Source organism: Rhodamnia argentea, chromosome 3, assembly GCF_020921035.1.
Source record: "Rhodamnia argentea isolate NSW1041297 chromosome 3, ASM2092103v1, whole genome shotgun sequence".
In the NCBI taxonomy this organism is placed as follows: Eukaryota; Viridiplantae; Streptophyta; class Magnoliopsida; order Myrtales; family Myrtaceae; genus Rhodamnia; species Rhodamnia argentea.
In genome coordinates, this window is record NC_063152.1 from 27,931,624 (window position 1) to 27,953,735 (window position 22,112).

A 22,112-nucleotide genomic window follows, 5' to 3' on the forward strand; every position below is an offset into this window, starting at 1 on the left:
TCAAATTGCCTTTACCCCAAAAAAACAAAAAACAAAAAAAATGCCCGACCCGGATCCGGACCCACTGATATGGACCCCCAAGTTCTTAATGAAGCAGAACCCAACACCGAGTGGGATCACGACCGATAGCCGATCCAATTCCGATCGAGGTCAAGGCGGACGAGTTGTGGGAGATTGGCGGGAGCCGGAGAGAGATGGCGGTGATGGAAAAGCTGAAGATGTTCGTGGTGCAGGAGCCCGTTGTTGCTGCTTCCTGCCTCATCGCCGGCGTCGGTAATCTCTTCACTTCTCTCCGACTTCGCCGCTTCTTTCTTTTGCCTGAAGTTTGTGGTCTTGTGTCCGGGGGCTCGCTAATTTGATTACGCGCCGTTAAACTTCGCGATTAACCTTAGGGGCGACTCGAGTTTAGTACTAGATTTCTCCAGATACGAATGTTTGGTTGAGCTGAGCTGAAAGTGGCGCACGCTTTGTCCGTATGGATTTCGTACCATTTCCCTTATTACCTTCAATCTGTATCCTGGAATCATCATCGCTGTGCTTCTCGAGGTTTAATCAGCTGTCTGAGAGCTTGCGGCATCAGTAGGTGCCCGAGTTAATTATCGTCTATGCCGATTTAGGTCCCGCCTTGAATTATTTTGGGGCTACATTTTTGCGTCATTATCTGAATTAGTGAGGCTTAAGTAGACGGTCCTCCTTTTTTCTTTCAACGTGTTAAAGAGTGTTGCCGCGTCCTGTTTTGTGAGTTTTCCTGTAGCTAACCTTTCATCTTGGTTCTGGAACCGCCTTATCATATTCCTTCATTTTGTAATCTCCGAAGGAAAATACTTTTTCATGTATCATGAACGTGCGATGTGATACTTTCACTCGTCTCAATCGTGGTGATTCTTAGCTGGTTTCTGTTGTGCATCGGCATAATATCGGGGTTGACATGCTTCACAGTACCTAACTTGCTTAGAAGAACGGAGAAAGTGGAAGGGAACTTTCAGATAGTAAGCACACTGAAGATGCTAACAATGCTAGGTTTTGTTATAAGGCAGAGGTAATTGAGAGTACTGGTCTCACCTTATGGAGTGTTTTTTAATTTCACTAGAGAACAATCGTGATTTATGTGGAATGAAGTAGTGAATTAATGCCTAATGAGCGGAAGAATGAATTGCTGATCCCTGTTATGCGGTATGAGTTATTTAGTCACTTCCTCCATGAAGAATTGGAGGTGCTTTTCTAGTTACTTTTGAACTGAAGTTGAGAAGCCTCAAGTCTTGAGTCACGGTGTGATTTGTGATGTATCTTTCTCCATGCTAGTATTTAGCCATTTATGCATGCAATTTCCGCTCAGAGACGAATGATATTGGAGTAAACTTGTCAATATGGTCAAGCCACCATATCGTTTGAAGGCTAGGTTTAGTTACATTGAATTGTGCATTCTGCAACGTCTGGTGCTAGGAAAGAGAAACTTTGTGCCGGATAGGAAAATGTGAAAGAGATGTTCTTTGACATGAGCTGAAGGGGTTGTATTATGTTATGCTTCTTCATCATAACTGTGGCATTATCCATACACGTTCGTTTTCAGTGCCAGAGGCTATGTACTATTTTAAATGTGGATTTCAGTTTTATAAAGCAGACTATTTTGACACGCTCCTGTATTAATTTATCGCATGGAAATGTTTGTCTTTTTGCATGCAAAAGAATATCAGTGATTCTGTCTTCTTCGTCTGGCAAATTAAATTTAATGTACTTCAGGCCTCTTCCTTCCTGCTGTGGTGAGGCCCATATTGGATTCTATGGAAACTTCCAAGAAAGTCCCTCAACCTCATATAAGTGATGTAAGTAATGTTTATGCTAGTCTTTCAGATTATCCTTTAGCAGTTTGGGTAGATGTATTGCTGATTTAGTATTACTACATATGTTGTGTGCTTGTATATAAGTTCCTCTTTCATTCGGGAAAAGCCATCGTTTTCTCAACAATATGTTTGTCATTTGGTCCAATAGCTTTCCATTAGATAGAAAAAGATTTGATAAATATTGAAAACTCTCGGATGGAGTATTAGAACGGAAAAATCCATTAGATGATGTACTATTGGTTCTAAGCTATCTCTCGCATTGAATCAACAATTCAAAGTGCTTTTCTTGCGTATTCTTGATAAACTAGCAGTTATATATAGATTTATAGGGATTTGTTTGGGAAGGAAGAAGCTTCTTTGATATCTCTTCATCTGTAAAGGATTCTCGACGTGAAATCACAGAGAGAAAGGGCTGCTCTTTGAATAGGAAAAAGAGTGCATTTGCAGGGTCTCAAATGAACTGGCTTATTCGAAAAAAGCCTTATTCTTTGGAAGATCTATCTCGTGTCTGGTACTGCATGGTTCTACTTTGTAGGAACTCCGAATCATTGTCTTGAAGGTTCTCTTTTTCATCATAAATGATCCACTGGCCCCGAAATGACCCGACCCAATAGGGAAACCTCAATGAATTGGGCCTTTCGATACAATCAAATAGAAAGCCCTAAGGGCGCCATATTTCTAGGATCCCAGACTATATGATTGAATAAGTCCTCTATCTGTTGCTGGTTTAGGACTCCTTATAGTTTCCTTGTGAGTATCAAGTATGAGGTCGGTGGTTGTGTAATATTACATCAGCATATATGTGCAGTTTTGTTGCTGTTAATGGCTGTCTTTGAGGATGCTGAGACCGTGAATTTACCTCCCATTGCCACCTGGTGCTCTTGCATTTATTGTTGCAAAAGTTGCAAGTTTCATTGTAAACTATGCTTCTTAGTCTCGATTTGCAAACTTTATATATCGTTATTGTTAGCCCCTTTTATTGCATCTTCAATATGGCTATTGTGGTTTACTCAAAAGGGAGGAAAAAAAAAAGATGAATTGGGCGTCCTTTGAGCTCACTTAAAGAGTAACTAGTGGCCTACAAATTTGAAAAGCTGGATTATCATTTGAAACTCCTCTTGCCACATTTGAAAGTTTAACCAGAGAAGAGTTCTGTCCAAATGTTGAAAATGGATTTCTCTTGAGGTTTCTGCGTTATCAATCAACTTGTTCTGTTTTTCTCTTTCCGCTAGTGTCATTCTTGCCTATGTTGACAGCTTGGATATGCTTATGGGCTGCTCTGTCAATGCTAATAACCTCTTATGTATTTACAGGTGGTTGCCGGGATGACTGGTAAAAGGTAAGCATGAGGTTGACCATCATGAAGTGCCGTCTCTCTGCTGTATCTTCATCGGCAGCCAAATAAGTGTTTTGTTTCTTTGTTTTGTTGATGCCTCCGCATAAATTTTCTTCAATTGGAGCAGGATTTGTATTGATGATACAGTTCATCTGAAGTTACTATGTGCATGTGGAGACGTATTAGGATAATTAGTTGACCGCTCACTGCAGATTTCTGCATGGTTGTGAAGTTGTGAACACCATGCAATTTTCGGAAGAGGATAAATTGTTATTGGAGAATGCTTGCTGGTTATCCTCTGTAACTTTTCATTGTCGGTGGAGCTGGAGTACATCAGATTTCGTGATGAAATTACCCTTCCACTCACCCACTTTTGGGAAAGGGAATACTTTGGAGAATGCTTGCTGGTTATCCTCTGTAGCTTTTCATTGTCGGTGGAGCTGGAGTCCATCAGATTTCGTGTTTAAGTTGCTCTTCCACGCCCTACTTTTGGCAAAGGGAATATATTGGATCTCGTGAATCATGATGTACTAAAAAGGTTGGGGGTAGGGTCATAGTCCATTAGTTTAGGCAACGTCGTGTGGATTTATCCACCTTAGACAACGTGAAAAGTAATGTAAAATGCGCATGTAAAGCATAGATAGACTTTGAACCGATATGGTCAATTAAAGGCACAACCATGGGCTTGAACCAGTATTATACGCATCTTAAAACCACTAGTTTCACAGGGTGGATTCTCTCGGTGATCCTGTAGACATGCTGTTATTGATCATGACAAGACAACAATGTCGCAACCAAAGAGGCGCTGCTTCTGTTTGTACACGACTAACACGCTCGCAGCTAAAGCGGCCAAGAGAGGCCTTATCAAATGTGCAAACAACTGGCTGGTATCGGGATGACAGGGAGATGATGGAGACGTGGCAGTAGCGAAATGTCGGGACACATATGACGATTCACGATCGCATCTTCCCCGCTTTCCTACTCCTCCTCCTCCAAGGTATCGCCTCCTTCAATCCTCCGTACAGAGTTGCCTGTCATGTAGCCAGACCGATCATTTTAGCCTTGTTGGAACAAAGAAAGATCTTTTGCACCTGCTAAAAGAAAGAAAGGAGGGAGATGGCCATTGCTCACCCAGCTGAAATGAGAGTGTGACGAGTAAGAGAGGAGAGGGAAGCTCCCTGGCCTCCTCATGTTGGTGCTGCTCCTGCATTCACTCCTCAACTCACTGCTCTCTCCGCCCACCACGTAATTACATGAAAATGAAGGGAACACATAGCTGCTCCCGCCCATCTCCCTCTTCTTCCTTCTCCCAGAAGACCCACCAAACCACCACCACCGCCACTCACTTGGCTTGCTCCTCACTAGGACACCCTCTCTTGTCGCACCCACATCAATGCCCTCCTCATCGTCGCCGTCGCCCGCTCTTTCCGCAACCACGTAACTCCGGAACGATCCATAGCACTCCCCTCCCATCCTGAACGATGACGTCTGCTGCCCACCGGCAGGTGTTGGCATCTTGGCTATTATGGCCTCGCTCAGCAGCCTAGGAGGCAGTTCCAAGCACGTCCTGGTGGCCGAGTACGGCTCACCAGGCCCAGGGCTCGGGACTATGGCCAGTGCACTGCAGGGCCTCGGCTTGCCCGGCTCTTCCTCCCACCGGAACGGCACAGCCGCCGTTGTATGGAACGGCGGTGTTCTCATCCCTGATGGGTCCGGCGACTCCGCTGTCTTTGGTGCCACTGAAACTAGCAGCAGCTTTCCTGGTGCTGTGCTTGCGCTCTCTCCTGGTTCCACTGCCTTGGATACCATTTGCTCCCTCTCTCTGGGTGTTTTATTCTTGGTAGGGCAGGTTCGTGTTGTGAATACACATAGCTAGGAGATGAGAGACAGAGAAACAAGGAGGGAAAGGGAGGAAGCTGCTGGGGAGAAGGAAAGTGAGGGGGAGGGGGTACTATATTGTCTCGATCTTTGCATTGAGTTGTAGCACATTAGCAATCACAGTGACACTAGAGGACAAAAGGACTAAAAAGCAGGTGCAGAACCAACCAATAATAACGAGTGGCTGTGGGACGGAACTGACTTCACACCGTCAAGACAGAGAACTTTATATTATAAATTTTGCTACTACTAGTTTAGGCAATTGATGTTAACTCAAATGCCTACTCCCTGGAAAGTTTTTTAATTGTCAATAACGAATGGAGGGTAAACGATTGCCTCTTGAGAAAAGTTTTTCAGATAACACAATATATTTTAGGTTAAAAGAACTTTTTCGAAATAAAAATAGTGTTTGGTAAAATGTAAATAAACATTATCTTGAGAATCGACTTTGGTTTAAATGTTGTTTGAAAAAAAAAAAAACTAAACTTGTGAAGGTATAAAATTTAGATAAATAAATAATACAATCTACTTGCGACCACGGAACTCCAGCGAGCTAGATTTGATACCAACGACTCTTTCCTAAAGTAAAGGTGACCCCCGACGAGGGTCGCCTAGTGTCGTAGACCCTCTCTTAAGGTCGCGCAAGGCTTGCTGGTACTGTATCTAGCTCGACAGCAACGTCACTTGAGATGGAAGACGGTGAGGGTAAAATTGAAATTTCAAAAGTTTAGCGAGAGCAAAATTGAAAGAAAAAATGCATTACTATTCCGGAAATGTTAAAGCTCAAAGTTGGGTAAGATTTGCATTGGACTAAAGGCCTTTAGAAAACTTTAGAATTGCACCTAAAGCTCTCCAAAATAATTTATCAAACACCAATTGTATTTTGCCCAAGTGCCTTTGGGAAAGTGGTTTGAATAAGTCGAAAGGTTTGAATAGCAAAAGTTACTAAAACAGAATGTATTGACAATAACCAGACCCAATGCCTAAAAAAAAGTTACAACTTTAGAATTTGTAATAATTGTATCAAAAACTTTTTTTTTTGTCTTATAAAAAACCTCCAACTTTTACTTTTGTCCCAATTCTACCCCAAACTTTTACTTTTGTCTCAATTCTACAGGCCTAGTACCAAAAAACCACTCAACTTTAGCATATGTCCCATATTACATTCAAAACTTTTTTTGTCTCATAAAAAACTTTAACTTTACTTTTGTTCCAATTTTACCACCATTAGCCTTCCATCGATAATCACCATTAATTAATCTTATGTGGCATTTTCATGTCATTAATGAATTACACCTCAACAAAGCCGATATGAAAAAATCTCAAACGTCTCTTCCGTTGTTTGCTTCCCTTATATATTACCGGGAGATATATAATCACTCAAGATGGCGCGTTTCGTATTCTCTTTGGCACTCAACAGCCCAAAGAATGACTAAACATGGAGATATTCAGATGAATTATCTAAAATCTTGTTCTCCCCGAAATCTACTATGTCTAAATTTCGAAAATTCATTGGTAAGTTTAGTGAGAAAATTCGAGCCACGTATGATTAACTAACGGTGATTATGAACAGAAGGTTGACGATGGTAGAATTGGGATAAAAGTAAAAGTTGGTGGTTTTTTATGAAATTAAAAAAAAAGTTTTGGATATAATTGGGATAGATGTTAAAGTTCAGGTTTTTTTGGGTATTAGACGGGTAAAATCAGGATAAAGATAAGAGTTGGGGTTTTTTTATGAGACCAAAAAAAGTTTTGAATATAATTGTCTCAAACGTTAAAGTTGGAGTTTTTTTTTTTTTTTTTGTATTAGGCCTAAGAACCATGACAGACAGTGAGATGATATGGGATCCAAAAACATGTGGGAACTTAGAGCTCACGAGCATCCAAACGCTGGTCCACAGATCTGTAGCGGGAAGTGCAGATATTGTCGTGCCGCCTCTTCAATCCCAGATGCTTTTCTAAGCTCTCTTGATTTTTCCCGAGCGAGGATGATGGCATTGGATTCCAAGGTCTGCTGCAGAACGGGATTCCCATTTTCACTGTGCTTGGACTTTTGCAGAGTCTGATGGAATGGAACGGAACACAATGCCCTTCCCTACAAGTCAACCTTCCCAACCCCATGCCACCAGCCCAATCTGTTCTCTCTTCTTCCCACTTTCCCAAGCAACTAAACCTGAGCCAATCAATGGAAAATACAACCATGCATGGATGAGAGGTAGCTTGAAAGGGCCACATAGGTAAGGGAATATTCAACGTAGCATGTCGGCAGGTCTCATGTTATGTCTAATGAGACGTATCGATTTAAGTGATCCGTTGACGAAACTCGAAATCAAATAGTCATTCAGATCACCTTCACCATATCAATAGTCTATTATACTCGGGCTCGAGGTCTGATTTCACTTTCTTTCTCAAGCTCCTCCTTCTTCAAGTTAGAAGAACAGGAGTCTGCCGAGAAAGTGTAACAAAAGCTTGGTGGGTCTCACTGTTGAATGTTGATTAAAAAAAGGAGGCATTTAGTCAAAGCGTGCATGCAAGTCTTTTTAGCTGAGGTCGGTCTCACTGTTGGTTCGTGACATTGACTTTTCACCCCCATCTGTCCTTTAACATCAAAAAGTCAGCAAAAGCTAAACCCATAAACATCTGAAGTCCAGTTTCTACCATGTGCTTTGTTTTTATTTATTTATTCCTTTTAATCTTCCTTTGTTGAGAGACTATTAAGAGAGAACAGACCCAACTTTTTGAAGTATAAAACTGGAACGGAATGTCGATTGCGACTCGGAGTTTCCCAGTCACTGTGAATTCGGTATAAGTTTGGGATTACCGGGATCTTCGGAGTGTCCGCGGAGGACTGGAGACGGAGACCGGCAGTTGGAGAGCGCAAGAAGACAGGCCAGCCAAACGCTTGGGAAGAACCAGACAACCAGGCGGGGTATCCGGCCGAGGGGTGGCTGGGTTGCTCGCTGCCAGCCTCAACAATCAAAAGCGTTTCTCGGCGTTGTGGCCCGCTGTTCGAGCCTATTTTGGGCATGATAGCCACCACCGATGCGAACCTGACCTGATGCATCCATACATGTTTTAAAACCTATTTTGTGTGGATCCTAGAGAACCCATTTTGATGCTTGCACCAAATTTATTACGGGAATAAGTGTTACTAGAAGTTTTAAAACTTATCACGAAAGTGCAATGGACTCCTAAAACTTTTAAAAACTGTAATAAGCCTTAAAAGTTGTTAAATTGGTGCAATCGAATCATTCCGTTAACACCGTCAATTTATCTAACACAAAATGCTGACGTGGGAATTTTTTAAATTAATTTAATTTTCTTTTGTGGCATTTTTTATTTTCTTTTCCAAAATCTTATTTCAATTGAGTTAAAAAAAAAAAACCAAGGACAAGGTTAATATTCAATTTTAAAAAGTTAAAACTAAAAAAAAAAAGGGTGAAATTAATAAATGGGATACGTACACCAAAAATCCTAAAATACTGCAAAAAGGACTTACTTTCTCCTCGTGAGATTGTGTATAGATTCCATCATCATTAGATGATATTCTCGCTGATTTAATCTGATCACTTAAGGTTAGATGCTGCCTTTTCAATAATTAAGCACAAACTCATTCTAATACAGAGAGCTGAGTCAATTAACCCCAGCGGACTGATCTTGACAGAGAGTGGATTATCATTTATCACTTTCCTTTCTTTTCATTGGCATAACGGTGGAGAGGGGTGACCAACGCTTAGCAACCTCCTCTTAGTCTTACAACAAAGACCTCATGCCCGTTATGAAATATTTAGTTTAAGATATGACTAGTCAGTACTACCCGAAATTCGAAGTTCCGGGTTAGCTAGCCACTTACCATGTCTCTACTAAGATGCTAGCAACCCCGAAAAATCTCTTCACATGAGGTATGTGGCGACCAAGTAATGCAATGCGAGCCGTTCAGAAGTTAGCTCACGATGCAAATCGCACTCGTCATCTATCGTGAAATATAGATGATTGCTTTATCCTTTGACCAACCCCCTCGAGTAGCTAGTGGACCATTGAATGTTTGACCTCAATGTACAAGAGCTCCCCTTAACACGCGCACGCGTACAGGATTTCTTCTTGTCCGTACCTGTTATGGGTCCCCACGTTGGCCCCATTATAAAGCAAAGAAATCATAGCAAGAAGAAGAAAAATCCAACTCCAAAACTCGAAACTGCTCGAGCCATCCGGACGGTGAAATCACATCGAGCATGAAGGGAATAACAGTAATAATAATAATAATCTAGATAAGACCTCCAGGTAACAAGTCCGATGCAAACACTTGTCGGATCCCTTCATGATTAAAGAAACGGGGTAATCATCTCCCACACAAAGCAAACCCCCTCGAAGAAGGAAGAAAACATGGCACTAATCAGAAGAGGGTCCTGATCAAACATCATTACATGTTAATGATCACACCCGAATTCTAGCAGTAAGTACAGCAGTGGCCAACTAAAGCCTTGTCCACTTAAGTAGGACAGCTGTAAGAAGGCATCGATGTCGGTGGTGACGGAACGGTAGATTGAGATTTTTTTACTTGTGGTTCGGTCGGTAAAAGCTGTTCCAGAAGCAGAACTATTAAGGATACGTCTGTTTGAGGGAAAGAAAATTTAGCGAATTAGTTTTCTTTCGGACTTTCACGCCTTTGATTTGTTAAAAATAATTGGTCGACAGAAAATCACTTATAATTAAAGAAAGCATTTTTCTTTAAGATGAAGCTTTCTTTGAAATAAACATACCCTAAACCCCTAAAACTATCATCAATGGTAACATGAAAATTAAGGCAAGAAAGAAATCACTGGCCACCATTAACTAAAAAAAACCGAGCTCTGATCCAAAGCCCGAAACGAGACCCGGCCCGTTGAAGCCCGCCGAGCACTCTGATTGGAGCCATCCCTTGGATCGGACCTTACCTTTTGCCATCGCTTGCGGGTCAAGCATCAAAAGCCTAGCACCAGTTAAGTCTTCTTGCTTTGGAGTGCAATTCATCCACAGGCCGCAATCAAAGGAAGATTAACATCGCTTCCTTTGTTTATTGTAGTTAACAGGTGGCGGAGGAAGATTAGGCAGTGACGAAACAAAAGTCCAAAGGATGAGAATGATTATGTTACTTTGTCGGCTAATTAATCCCTCGTGATCCTTAGAAAAGAAGCATATATGTTATATTATTTTCACGTCAAGGAATATGATGAGAAAGATTACCCAATTCATCTTAAAACTATTGCATGTATGCCAATTCAAGTCTAAATTTCTCGGTTTGTCAAGTTAATCATAAACCTTTACGAAAGATTACAGTGTAGTCATTATAGTCAATTCTCACCCGAAATCGTCGAAGCGACAATCCAGTCATTATCGGCTGTCCTATGTGGCGGGCCACTACGTTAGCAATTACCGAAAAGAATTAGTCGAATGGATACATTGGTATTTTGCGTGAGAGTTTATGATTGAATTGACAAAATTGAAAAACTTATGACTGAATTGACATCCATACAATAAGTTTTGGATCGATTAAACAATTTTCCGAAATTTGATAAGCCTAGCAAAAAAGCCAATACACCTATTTTTTAGGTCGTATAGAACTCGAGGGTCAAGGAATATGAGAGGAAAATTATCCATTCACTCCTAAATTTATCGTATGGATACCAATTTTAGTCTTAAAATTTTCAATTTTATCAACCTATCCTAAACATTTATGAAAGAATACAATTCAATCGGCGCTAGCTATCCTACATGGCACGCCGCCACATCAGAAATTTTCGGCGAGAATTGACCGAATGGTATTTTACAAAAAAAAAAAAAATATTATAACTAAATTGACAAAATTAAAAGCTTAAAAATAAATCGATATCGGTACAATAAATTTAAGGGTGAATGGATAATTCGTTCATCTATTTTTTGGGGCCATGTAGAACTCGTGGGGTCCCCTCTGTTGAAGTTACACGAAGAGGAAGTACAGGTTATTTTAAAGCCATCTATTCTCCTGTCAATCATTTTCTGTGGATTAATATAACAACCCACACAAACATTTATGGCAATGGCCCATTGTCTTAAAACCACTAGCAGTGTCTAAAACCAGTAGGGTGCAACCCCACAGTCAATTTTCACCCGGCTGCTACATCATCCGAGGTTGTCTAGCATGGAACGGAAGAAAACCATTCGATGCACTCATCCAATTGATGACGTGACAAAAAGAGTCAAATCATAAAAATTTACGTTCACATTGTGGTTTAACTTTAGTGAGATCCATATGAATTATGTTAACCATTTTTTTTCACATGTTATTGATATGATACATTAAACTAAATCTACTCGATTACGTCATGCCTAAACAATCCGTTACAAAATTTTCTCAGCTCATCCTATCTTTCCTCGACAACGGTCTACGCAGTTTGTACATGTTCATGTTGGGAAATAATCAATCGAGAAATATGGAATCGGATTTTGAGGAGTGAGTTCACTATTTTTAAGGAATTATTTACCTCATAATGTTGCTAATCATTATTGGCAAAAATCTTCCAGGATACAATAAAATCTCGAACGAGAAAACCATACACTAATTCTGGTATAGACTTTGCCAGTATAACGATCTTTGGTTGACAGTGAGAATAACAGTATGTTGTGAACTACGAATTTTTAAAAGAGTGGAACTCTAGCATAATTTTTAATTAATTATCATTTATTTTTGTGGCTCAAAATAGATTGTTGGCATAACAATCACCCAAAGATTGTTATATAATCAATTCTCTTATGGTATTTCTCCAAGAATTCTAATAAAGAAACACAATTGAAAAGAGTGACTGCCTTATTTAAGAAAGGAAAATTGAGAAGTTCAAAATAATGAGATGGAAACGACTAATTTATAAATGTGTTTTAGAACATACACAACCTTATCTCTAAAAACGCTGCATACTGAACGGATATTGTTTCAAAAGACAAACGGTAAATTTGGATAATAAATATTATATTTTTATTCATTAGATTTCGAATTTTATAACTTTTAAAAAGATACAACCTTTCAAAGGTCATAAGGCGCCTAAGAACCGTTGATAAAAAAAAAATTACCCTCAATGAAAAAGATAATTACTGCCAATTGTGAAACAAGATGCATGTTTGTTTGCTTTACAAACAAACTACTAACAGTTCGGGCTAATGCAACTTCCGTGGTGTCCTTTCCTTTCCAAGGGGGGCGATTTGGTGGTTAGCAACCAATTGCGATCTGTAAACATGGGCACCCACCCACCCACCCCCACCTTCCCGCTGGTTTTCTGCCTTCTCGTTTAGCTCATAATGTTCCAAAAAATCTAGCCACTAATGCAATGAATTCATTCACCAAACTTCAAATTGGCACATCTGTCGGCGCTTGAACTCTACTCTTAGGCCGCGTCTGTTTCGCAGAAAATGAGTCATTTGTGGAAAATGTTTTCGGGAAGTCAATTTCCAAGGAAAAAAAAACTATATTTGTCGGTGTTTGGTTGAAACTCGAAAATGAATTGAAAAGTACTTTCCACTATTTGGTAAAGAAAATCTAATTTAATTTTCTGCATCGTCTTTTGGTCGGAAATTGTTGCCGCGGACTTCGCCATCCTATGCAGCACGACCATCACTAATGTGGACAATTTTTCTCTCTTTAAAAATGATTGAATCTTTTAATAATTTTTTATTTATGATTATTTTATTGGTCTTAAATTTTTATATTTTTTTCTCTTCATTTTTTTCTTCTTTCTTCTTTAATTTCTTCATCGGCCTATCGCCGGCCACAAGCGAGGCTCATTGAGGTCGCCGGCCTCGGACGAGGCCTATGGCCGGTAGCCGCAGTGGGCGATGATCAGCCGATGAAGAAATTAAAGAAGAAAGAAGAGGAATAAAAATGTAATAAAAAAGAAAATAAATGTGAGGGAGCTGAGGGAAAAAATCTTCTTCTTCTCAAAAAGAGGAAAACATTTTCTTTGCTTTTGAAGGATTTTTTTTTCCATCGGCGAAAAATGTTTTCCTTCACTAAAAACAAATGTAAAAAAATAATTTGAAAATTATTTTTCTGAAAGTGATTTTCGCGACGACGGAGCCTTTCAACGGTACTTTTATTTATTTATAGAGGTCCTAAATACTAAACCTCACGTGGTCGTGCACGAAGAAAATCAGGGTTAGTAGCTCGTACTTGTGAAGTGAATTTGCTCATACTTATCACGTCGCCTGTGGAGAGGAAAGGACAGGAATGTTGTGGGGTTCCCATCCTAGTCCCCTTCCTTTTGGAGTTACGAAAACGTTCGCTTTCCAATCTCGAAAGCAAGGACAAGGAATCCTGCACCATGTATGTTCTTTCCCTGACTCCTTCTTCTTAGGGTTGGGTTTGCCTCTTCACCGCACTTGCATCTGCATGGCTGCATCTTTATGGAGGTGCCTCGTTCGGGCGGGAAGAGATGTTATCAGATTTTTCCTTGATAGACTTACATATTTATCATTAATTTAATACAAATGTTTAAGATTGATTCCGTGCGTGTCGAAATTGTATGTCGAGATGTTGAACTCGCATGTCGTTGGCATGTCCGAAGTGCTGATCACGAGTTGGATGTCCGACACCAGTTGATCACGTATCGGCATCTGACACACGTCAAAGCAAACAAAACGAGAGTTTAACGTGGGTAGCCTACTGCTCATTAAAAGGTGTAATTAGCAACTTCTCCAATTAGAAGCATCCTTTGTAGTTGAGTCCGACTAGTGCAAAGCAGATTTCCAGAGAAAACAATCCGGCAAAACTGCAGTAGCATTACAGAAATTAATTTCGAAGGCAGTCTTTATGTACCGTCGATGCAACCACCGAGTGTACTCACGTCTTGGGGACATGCCAGGGCCACGAAGAGCTCATCGTCGTCGCCTCATCCTCGCCGTCCCTCCACGTGGCATCCGCGATGAAGGCCCACAGACAGGCGTCCGAGTGGCGCTCTCCCTCCTCCATCAGCTCCGGCAACTCTATATCAGCCCAGAAGTCATCGACCTTGATGCCGCCACCCTCCTTTTTTGCAGCCACAGCGTGCGCCGCCTCGGCCGCCGCTGCCTGGATGTCCCGGGCGCTGCAGGTGGCGGGGAGGGGCAAGTGGTTGACCTCGTCGGGAAAGTTGAGCTGAGCCTTCCGTCCCTTCAAGCAGTGTGCGGCGACATCATAGGCCTTGGCTGCCATTTCGGGCACTGGGTACGAGCCGAGCCAAATGCGCGACTTCTTCCGGGGCTCACGGATCTCTGAGACCCATTTGCCCCACCGCCGCTTCCGGACGCCACGGTAAATGGGGTGGTGGCGGGTGCCGCCTACCGGTGGACGCATTGTGTCACCGGGGACAATCTCCGGCGCGGCGTGTTCAGTGAGTGGCGGTTGCTCCATTGATGTGAGAACTGATCGTCCATTTGAGAGTCGGTGTCATCGCATTTGTAGGACAATGCTCTTGGATCCTGGAAGCTTTGGCCAAGTCTGAAGCCGCAATTATGTAGATACCCTCGGATGGGCCCCACATTTCTTGTACTGCGTACGCCATTACAGACAATGATAAGGTCAAATCCGTCCGTTGGAACATATAATCATCTGATATGCAGGTGCTCTTCCATTAGGATTGAGATTTTTCCTGTACAAATATTGTTCGGGTGCAAGTATAATTTATTAAACACAAAAAAAAAAAAAAATCAGGTCAATTGAGGAAAAATATAACATTTGAGTATTTCTTTTGGAAGCCGTTGTCCTAATAGTCTGACAATACCGTCATTATTTCTAACCCCACGATTTTTCAATTAATGAGTATTTTATGCAAAACATGCGGTGACAGTGTGTGGATCTACGGTCAGAAATAAATGACAGAGAAGCATTTTCCATTTCTTTTCTCTCCTTCTTTTGAACATTCCTAATTGAACCATCGAGAGAGAGGAATCGAAATCAAAGCCTAAATTTCATCTTTCTTATTGCCGTTAGTCTTAAATCAACATTATGAAAAAGGTATTTCGTCTCCTTCTCCGCAAGTTAGCAAGTAAGCCGATCACCGTCTTCTTTAAGCCTCAGCATCTCAATCACTGTCTCTGCTGCAATCATCGTCATCTTTGTTCCCATCCTGACGTCTAGGCATCGAGGTTCATTTCAATCTTTGATCACCGTCCGAGAGAGTCATGCCTCGCCGTCATCAGTCACCTCATCCTTCGAAACTTTCCAATCTGTCAACACTCGAGAATGCTAACCATGGAGGGTTATTCACTGAGGGACTCTACATCAATCGCTAGCATCATCGACTTGTGAAGTTATCATCAAGCCTTTAGGTAGCTGTGAGCGCCGAAGTTGAGGACACCTTTGAAGAAAGAAAAACGTACACCACAAATGTTACAACTTTCATATGGTTGAGTGCCATAACTTTTTTCTCGGGTACTTAAGTACCATGACATTTAAAAAACGTTAAGTGCTATAATTTTCAATCAATCGGTTAAATGCCACAACTTGTTAAAAACGCTCGCCCAAGCAGCGAAAATCTGACATGGCATAGGACTTGCGGTGAAGGAGACACTCAAGTGAGTGTTGTATGAGAATTATGTCATTGGAAGCGACTGTTTCCCTTAGGCATATATATGTATATTGCTTCATGTTGCGCCAAAGGAAAGGAACAATGTGCATAGCGAGAACTGCATCAAGAATTGGATCAAACGGGACCTTCTAACTCGGTGGTAAGAAGGCCATGGTGTTGTGTAAGTCATCGGTTCAAATCTGATTGCAGTTGAATCGCCCAAAAGAGAATTTGGTGTCTTCCTGGTCAGTAAAGGAAGCAATCGTCCCCACAGTTAAAAAATAAGATCACGCCTTCGCAAACAAAGTCCAGGGCCATGGGGGTAATGCAGTTTAGCTTACCGCAATTCTCGTTGGATTTTCACACAATTTCATCAAGGTTGTGTGAGAAAGAAGTGTCAATTTTGTGATAATGTGTTTCTTTGGTCCTTGTCAAATCCGGTGATCACAATAACGAATTGGCAACATTATCTTTGGGGAAAATTCCAAAAAAAGGCTCCAAGTGCTTTTATTTTCTCAAATAAGGGACTGAAAGTAAATTTTGTTTCAAATAAAGGCACGAAATGCTATTATTGTCTCAAAGAAGGGTTTGAAGTGGCTATGATTATTTCAAATAAAGGCCTCACCTCGCCGGTCAGCCGGCCGGCCAAATTTTCTTGCTAATCAAGGGCATTTTTGTAAAAGTAAAAATTAATCTAATTTTTGTTAAATTAAATTAAAAGTAAAGAAATAAAAACAAAAATTTTAAAAAAAGGGGGAAAAAAAACAAGCGAGAGGACTAACCTCCCATTGTGGCCGCCGCCCCACCGCCGGGGGGGCAGCGGCTATAGCCGTTGGGGTCACCAAGGACCCCGCTGACCAGAGGTGAGGGCCACGACCCGCTCCTAGATCCGGGCTAGGGTAGGAAAACCTCACCTAGGTCCAGTTGAGACCAAATTGGGGTAGATGACGCCCTCCAACCCACCCTCAATACCCGGTGATAGCCACGACCCTCAATCGGACCTAGGCGAGGGCCACTAACCCTCTCCCCTCACCTCTGGTCGGCGGGGTTGCCAGCCCTCGCCAAAGCGCCGGTGACCCCGACGGCTACGACCAAGGCCTCTCGCTTGTGTGTTTCTTTGTTTTTATTTTTTAAAAAAATCTATAAAAAAATAGAAAAGGAAAAAAAATAAGTTAAAATAGTAAATGACCAAAATGTCCCTAACTAAAGTGATCAAGGCCCTTTTTTGAGGTTAATATAGTCACTTTAGGTCCTTATTTGAAATAATATGCACTTCAGGCTCTTCTTTGACACAATGATGATACTTTAGGTCCTTTTTTGAAATAATATCCACTTCAGATCTTTATTTGAAAAAACGAGAGCACTCGAGAGCCACTTAAATCAAGGACGTGGTCACCACACAAAAGAGCGACAGCAGAGCCTTGTGGAGTTGGGTCGCTTTCTCGCAACGGCTGTGGCGATTGGGCTATCTAAAATTTTAGTGTCTTTTGGGGGGATGGATGGTCACATATCAAGGGTTGGGTTGACAGTTGACATGTGATTCCAGTAAAACCCCGACGTCCCCGACGGTGCCTTTCGGTTGTTAAGATATTTGTTTTCGCATCACTGGGGGTTGTGGACAAGATCGTACGACAATCCCAGCTTCAACAATTAAGCACCCAATGTCCCCATCCCCACACTATGTGTATGATCTTATATCTGCTATTTCTAATCTTGGGTCCGCCATTGGTCTGGACCAGACCATGGGCTTGAATTGTGCTCTTCATGCGCTGTACAGTTTGTCCGTGTCCTGGAATTGGCAAGATATGATTTTGGCTGAGCTGCTAGAAGGTACGCGTCACTTCCAACACGTGCTTGTCCCGAACACCCTTTATTTGAAGACGTCGATGCTTTATATGATGTCTGAAAGAGAATATTGAATGCCTGTCGGTTGTGATTTCCGAGTAAAACTCGCCACTGGGCCGGCGTTCGATGTATGTGGCTTCTGAAATTGGACTGGCCGTATCACCCAGGGCTTCTATCGAAGGCCATGGGCACCGTCCTCGCTAAAGCCTCCTGCACCTTGTTCGCCCATAAAAAAGCGTCATAAGATAGGCCATACTAAGTTCATCTCCCATATCCATTCAAAGATAAAGCCATCCATTCCCCGATTCATTGAATTCATAAGATAGCCCCACTTATCACGTGGAGGATGAATCCAACCAGTTTTTTATTTTATTTTTTGGTTGGGGTGTGTGATTTATACTTCCATTCCACTTCCCAGTAAACGGGCCAGGGCCCGAAAAATCACCCCGACAGGGCAATGCCCTTGAGATGCCAGAAGATTTTTATAGTTTGAATTCATATTTTATTGATAGTTTGAGCTCCGATTCATGAATAGCTATTGTTATATATGATATTTTTCTTTTGTAATTGAGAATTGTAAGAGAGATGTAAGATATACTAATTATAGTGTAATCATTTACTAGATGTAGCCCTGGCTTAAGTGTGAATCAAAATAAATCTCGTATCTCAAATTTCTTTTCTTGCCTTTGCTCTCTATTTTGTTGTGTTTGTGCGCCTAATCACAACATTTTTTTCTTTTAATCTAATGATCTCCCGTTTTGATGCCTCAACATATTATAGTTCAAGTAAAACTCGATTTTATATTCATTGTACCTCGAAGTGGCTTGATTTTTCATGGAATGCGCAAATTATCTCGTTGGCTTGCGTACATGATCAGACACATACGACAAAGCATCTCTTGACATTGTGATTGACGCCTCAACACATAATAATTCAAGTGGAACTCGATTGTATGTTCATCTTACGTCGAAGTGGCTTGATTTTTCACGGAATGCGCGAATTATCTCGTTGGCTTGCGTACATGACCAAGCACATACAACGAGCATCTCTTGACATCGTGAGATGGGGAAGGGAATTGATATCGGGAATGTCAAGCATCTCTTGACAGGCCAAACACCACATGATGTTTTTCTTCTGTCCATCCTTGTTGATGTTACTGTGGATCGACTGGATCATCGAGGAAGACGCTTGGAACCTTGCGTGTCGAGCCCCCACCCCAGAGTTCAAACTGAAGACGCCAAGCACATACCTACTTTTCACGTGCGCCATCCATCTACGAGAGCTGTCTTTGTGTCCAGACATGTCTATGAGAAAGGGGTAAGAACACACGAGTACGATTGTCTTCCCAAATGTAGTACCTTGTAATTATCAGTTGGGGTATGTAAGGGGAAAACCTGTCCTGCTTATTGTCGCCTAATGCAAAATCTCCTAACGAGGCTGCCCAGAACCGTCAATTTTTGATTTTTTCAAGAAGTTCTACATTGGTTTTCACAAGAATGTACGAAAGAATACGAGGATCTAACTGGATTCACATTTGCAAGATTTGTCGACAACGGAAAATAAACTTTGCCCAATCCAAATCAAGCAATAAAAATATCTTATCGTTAAACGAAGCAAAGATACTTTTACAAGCAGGGTGTGTAATTCAGTTTATGCGAATTCACGTGCGCATCAATGGCATTGGCACAATCAATCTTTACTAGATGTGATTTTAATTTATCAAATTGACTCCCGATGTATGTATGCCCTGTTTACGCGGACGACCTAAGTGACATGATGAGACGAAAGCATGATTTTAGGACCCCTAGTCACAAAAAAAACAAGCTTTTCCTCTCTTTCCCAAACATTAAACTTATATTCATTGGAGAATGATGATATGAAAACGCCTTAACCCAGATTGATTCTGCCCTGCGGGTTTATTTTCCTGGGCGAAATGCAAATCGTCCCGAGCCAGTCCATTCAAAAGCTCGAGTTCTCGAATAGCAGCAACCCGGTAAGTTCCGACACCTCTCCACTAAAAAACCTCGGAGCACCAAGACGAAGCGACTTGCTGCTGCTGCTTCTCTCCCCGTTCTCGTCTCGGGTACTAACGGAAAATGAAATACACGTGCGAGGGAGCGTGAAAGGAAAATGTCGAAAAGATCCTAATGACGAAAGAAGAACGAAGCTAAGCGTGGTTTGACTGTTCTACGGAACTGAAATGTCGCCGGACGCGGACGATAGTTTACACCTTTTTCTTTTTTTTCCTTTTTATATATGTTCAAAGATCTAATGGGAGAAGGAAATTCCGTTGACTAACTTAAATCATGCGTCATGTGTTCACCATCAACTTTCAAAGCACGCGATCTCCCCACGACGTGGTATCAGTACAGTCTCACTACAAAGATGCGCGGGCTAGCGGTGTCTACCCGACCCGACCCGACCCGACCTGGACCATTCCAAGTCAGAGGGAGAAAAATATCTTCCCATGTGCAGCGCAACGAAGGTGGCTACGTGCCGTGCGTCAATCACGTGCGCCTGACCAAAGTGAAAAAAAATGAAATTGACAAAAAAAGGAAAAAGAAAAGCCCACCCCAAAAAACAAAAAGGGGGAAAAATCGGAAATCACGCGCGGCTCACGTGACCGCCGAAGCTACAGCGCGTTCTCCTGAGAACCTTTTTGGGGTTAATTGTGGGACGCGCTGGCCCCTGGATTACGTCAAAAACCATGTGCCCTTCACGAGCCTCGCTCTTTCCAGTTCCCATCCCCCAAATCTCGTGTCGCGAGGTTCGTCGGGGTCGATAAGATCGTACCCCCCCACGTGGTAACCGTGCGTCCGGGGAGGCGTAATGGCGATGGCAAACGTGTTCAACTCTTCTCTCGGAAGGTCGGGTGGGCGGGCCCCTCCACGCGACAGGGGGCGATTACCCATCGCGTCATGGGGACGTTAAAAATGGTGCGAAATTATCTTTTCACGTCCGATGAAGTTAATTTCCTCGCGAGAAACAGACAAAAACGAAAAGACGCCAATCGACGAGAAGGAGTCGCGCGAAAACGCGTGAAGGTACGAGGTGGGGCCCCCCACCGCCCCCGACACCCCCTCGGGGGAGCGAAAAAACGAACAAAGGAAGAAGGCGGGGCGGGGCGGGGGGGATAAGGAAACGCCACTTGCGGACACTGGTTCACGAGTCGTACATGTCGCTTCCGTCTCGTCACGTGATTTTTTTGACTTCGTTCACGCTATCACACCCGGCGTTGTAAATGCAACCCAAAACTCCAAAGCACCCCGCGCATGACTTTTGGTCGTTTTAAATGCTACGCAGACTCATCAAAACACTGCCTGCATGAGTTTCCTTTAAATATCCTAGCACTCTTCCTTACACGTGGATTGGTCTTTACCCTGGCTAAGCATTGAAGCATATGCAGCAGATGAAGTAATTAGGGGCCAGAAAAGATTCGACTACCCGAGATTTTGCATGACCGTACGAAATTACTGCTCGAAATATGATATGAACGAGCGGTTTAATATTATTATATTTTAATAAATTTTTTTTTAAGAATTGATTTCACGGGACACGGTTAGGGTATCCTTAATTGTCACCTTAAACTCGACGTGGGATTGCTCGGCCTCATGGGGTCCCATTTTTCTTTTATTGTTTCCCCGAGGTGAGGATGATGCCCCGAAAGCACGAAGCACTGCTCCGCGAAACGACGGCCAGGATTTATTGGATGAGACCAAGCGTCGACACTTTGCCCTTCGCCCCGGGACCCACACAAGGGTACTCTGGTCTTTCTGCAGTCCCGGTGAAGGCCGTTCGGGATTAGTACTCTTTTTTTTTTTTTTTTTGGTCGGAGGATTCGTACTTTTATAGTACCCCGTTTGGTCTAGGTATCTTCGAGGACATTAAGGTATGAATACGCATCATGTGAGCTGCTCCTACTAATATTAGAAAAAGAATCGACTTCCTCTAATTTTCAATGCGCATTTACACGAATTCCTTTTGCCCAGACACGGGGCGCACAGTGCATCACGAACATCCTAATCATGGAGGGAGTGATGCGCAAGAGTTTGCACGAACAGTGTTTGATAGATTGTCTCCTCCCGATACCAACGCCACGTTTAATAATACCATATTTAGGAAAAAAAAAACCCTACTCCTTTTTTTATTCTATCTTTAACTCTTTGACTTTTGTTTTACTTCTTTACGAACACGAGTGAAACCCCATATACATGATACTAGCGTCCCCACCTCCTCAACCTTTTTACCAGGAGGGCCATACTTCCTATTGGCAAAAAAGAAAAAGAAGAACTTACTTGATTAGGAGTTTTATTAACATCGCATATGAACGTGACAAAGGTGGCGAGACGAGATGGATCTGTTAATTTTGCTCGCCCCCATCTTTATTTTTATTTTTTTCGATAATTATTTGGACCTTTACAATGAGTGAATTTCATGGATTTTGTTTTTCTAGTGTTCTCAATATCAATGTAAGTTTTTGCGTGTAAATCCCAAAAAGAAACAAAATATGCTTTTGAAAAAAATGAACTTCCGAAAGAATTATCGATGGCTGATTTATTGTTGAGATATATTTGTGGGTTGTGCATCGTAGAATGGATGGGTGTGAATAAATTAATATATCCCGATTGACTTATAATTCATTCGTTTTTTTACCTCTTTGAG

The 22,112-nt window shown here is 41.9% G+C and overlaps 3 protein-coding genes across 3 annotated transcripts; 1 reads left to right on the forward strand and 2 right to left on the reverse strand.

Moving 5' to 3' along the window:
- Window positions 1-128: 128 nt before the first annotated feature.
- LOC115753586 lies at window positions 129-3,458 on the forward strand. Its single transcript, XM_030692255.2, has 3 exons — window positions 129-273; window positions 1,741-1,823; window positions 3,155-3,458. Exons 1-3 carry the CDS (start codon window positions 195-197, stop codon window positions 3,182-3,184), a joined length of 192 nt encoding a protein of 63 aa, XP_030548115.1. The 5' UTR covers window positions 129-194; the 3' UTR covers window positions 3,185-3,458.
- A 324-nt stretch (window positions 3,459-3,782) lies between these two features.
- On the reverse strand, window positions 3,783-5,216 carry LOC115753581 (uncharacterized protein At4g00950). Its single transcript, XM_030692247.2, has 2 exons — window positions 4,309-5,216; window positions 3,783-4,208 (listed from the first exon to the last, which is right to left on the reverse strand). The coding sequence occupies exons 1-2, from the start codon at window positions 4,984-4,986 to the stop codon at window positions 4,131-4,133; spliced, it is 756 nt and encodes a 251-aa protein (XP_030548107.1). The 5' UTR covers window positions 4,987-5,216; the 3' UTR covers window positions 3,783-4,130.
- An 8,612-nt stretch (window positions 5,217-13,828) lies between these two features.
- LOC115753584 (ethylene-responsive transcription factor ERF023) lies at window positions 13,829-14,453 on the reverse strand. Its single transcript, XM_030692254.2, has one exon. It carries the CDS (start codon window positions 14,447-14,449, stop codon window positions 13,901-13,903), a length of 549 nt encoding a protein of 182 aa, XP_030548114.1. The 5' UTR covers window positions 14,450-14,453; the 3' UTR covers window positions 13,829-13,900.
- Between the last annotated feature and the right edge of the window lie 7,659 nt (window positions 14,454-22,112).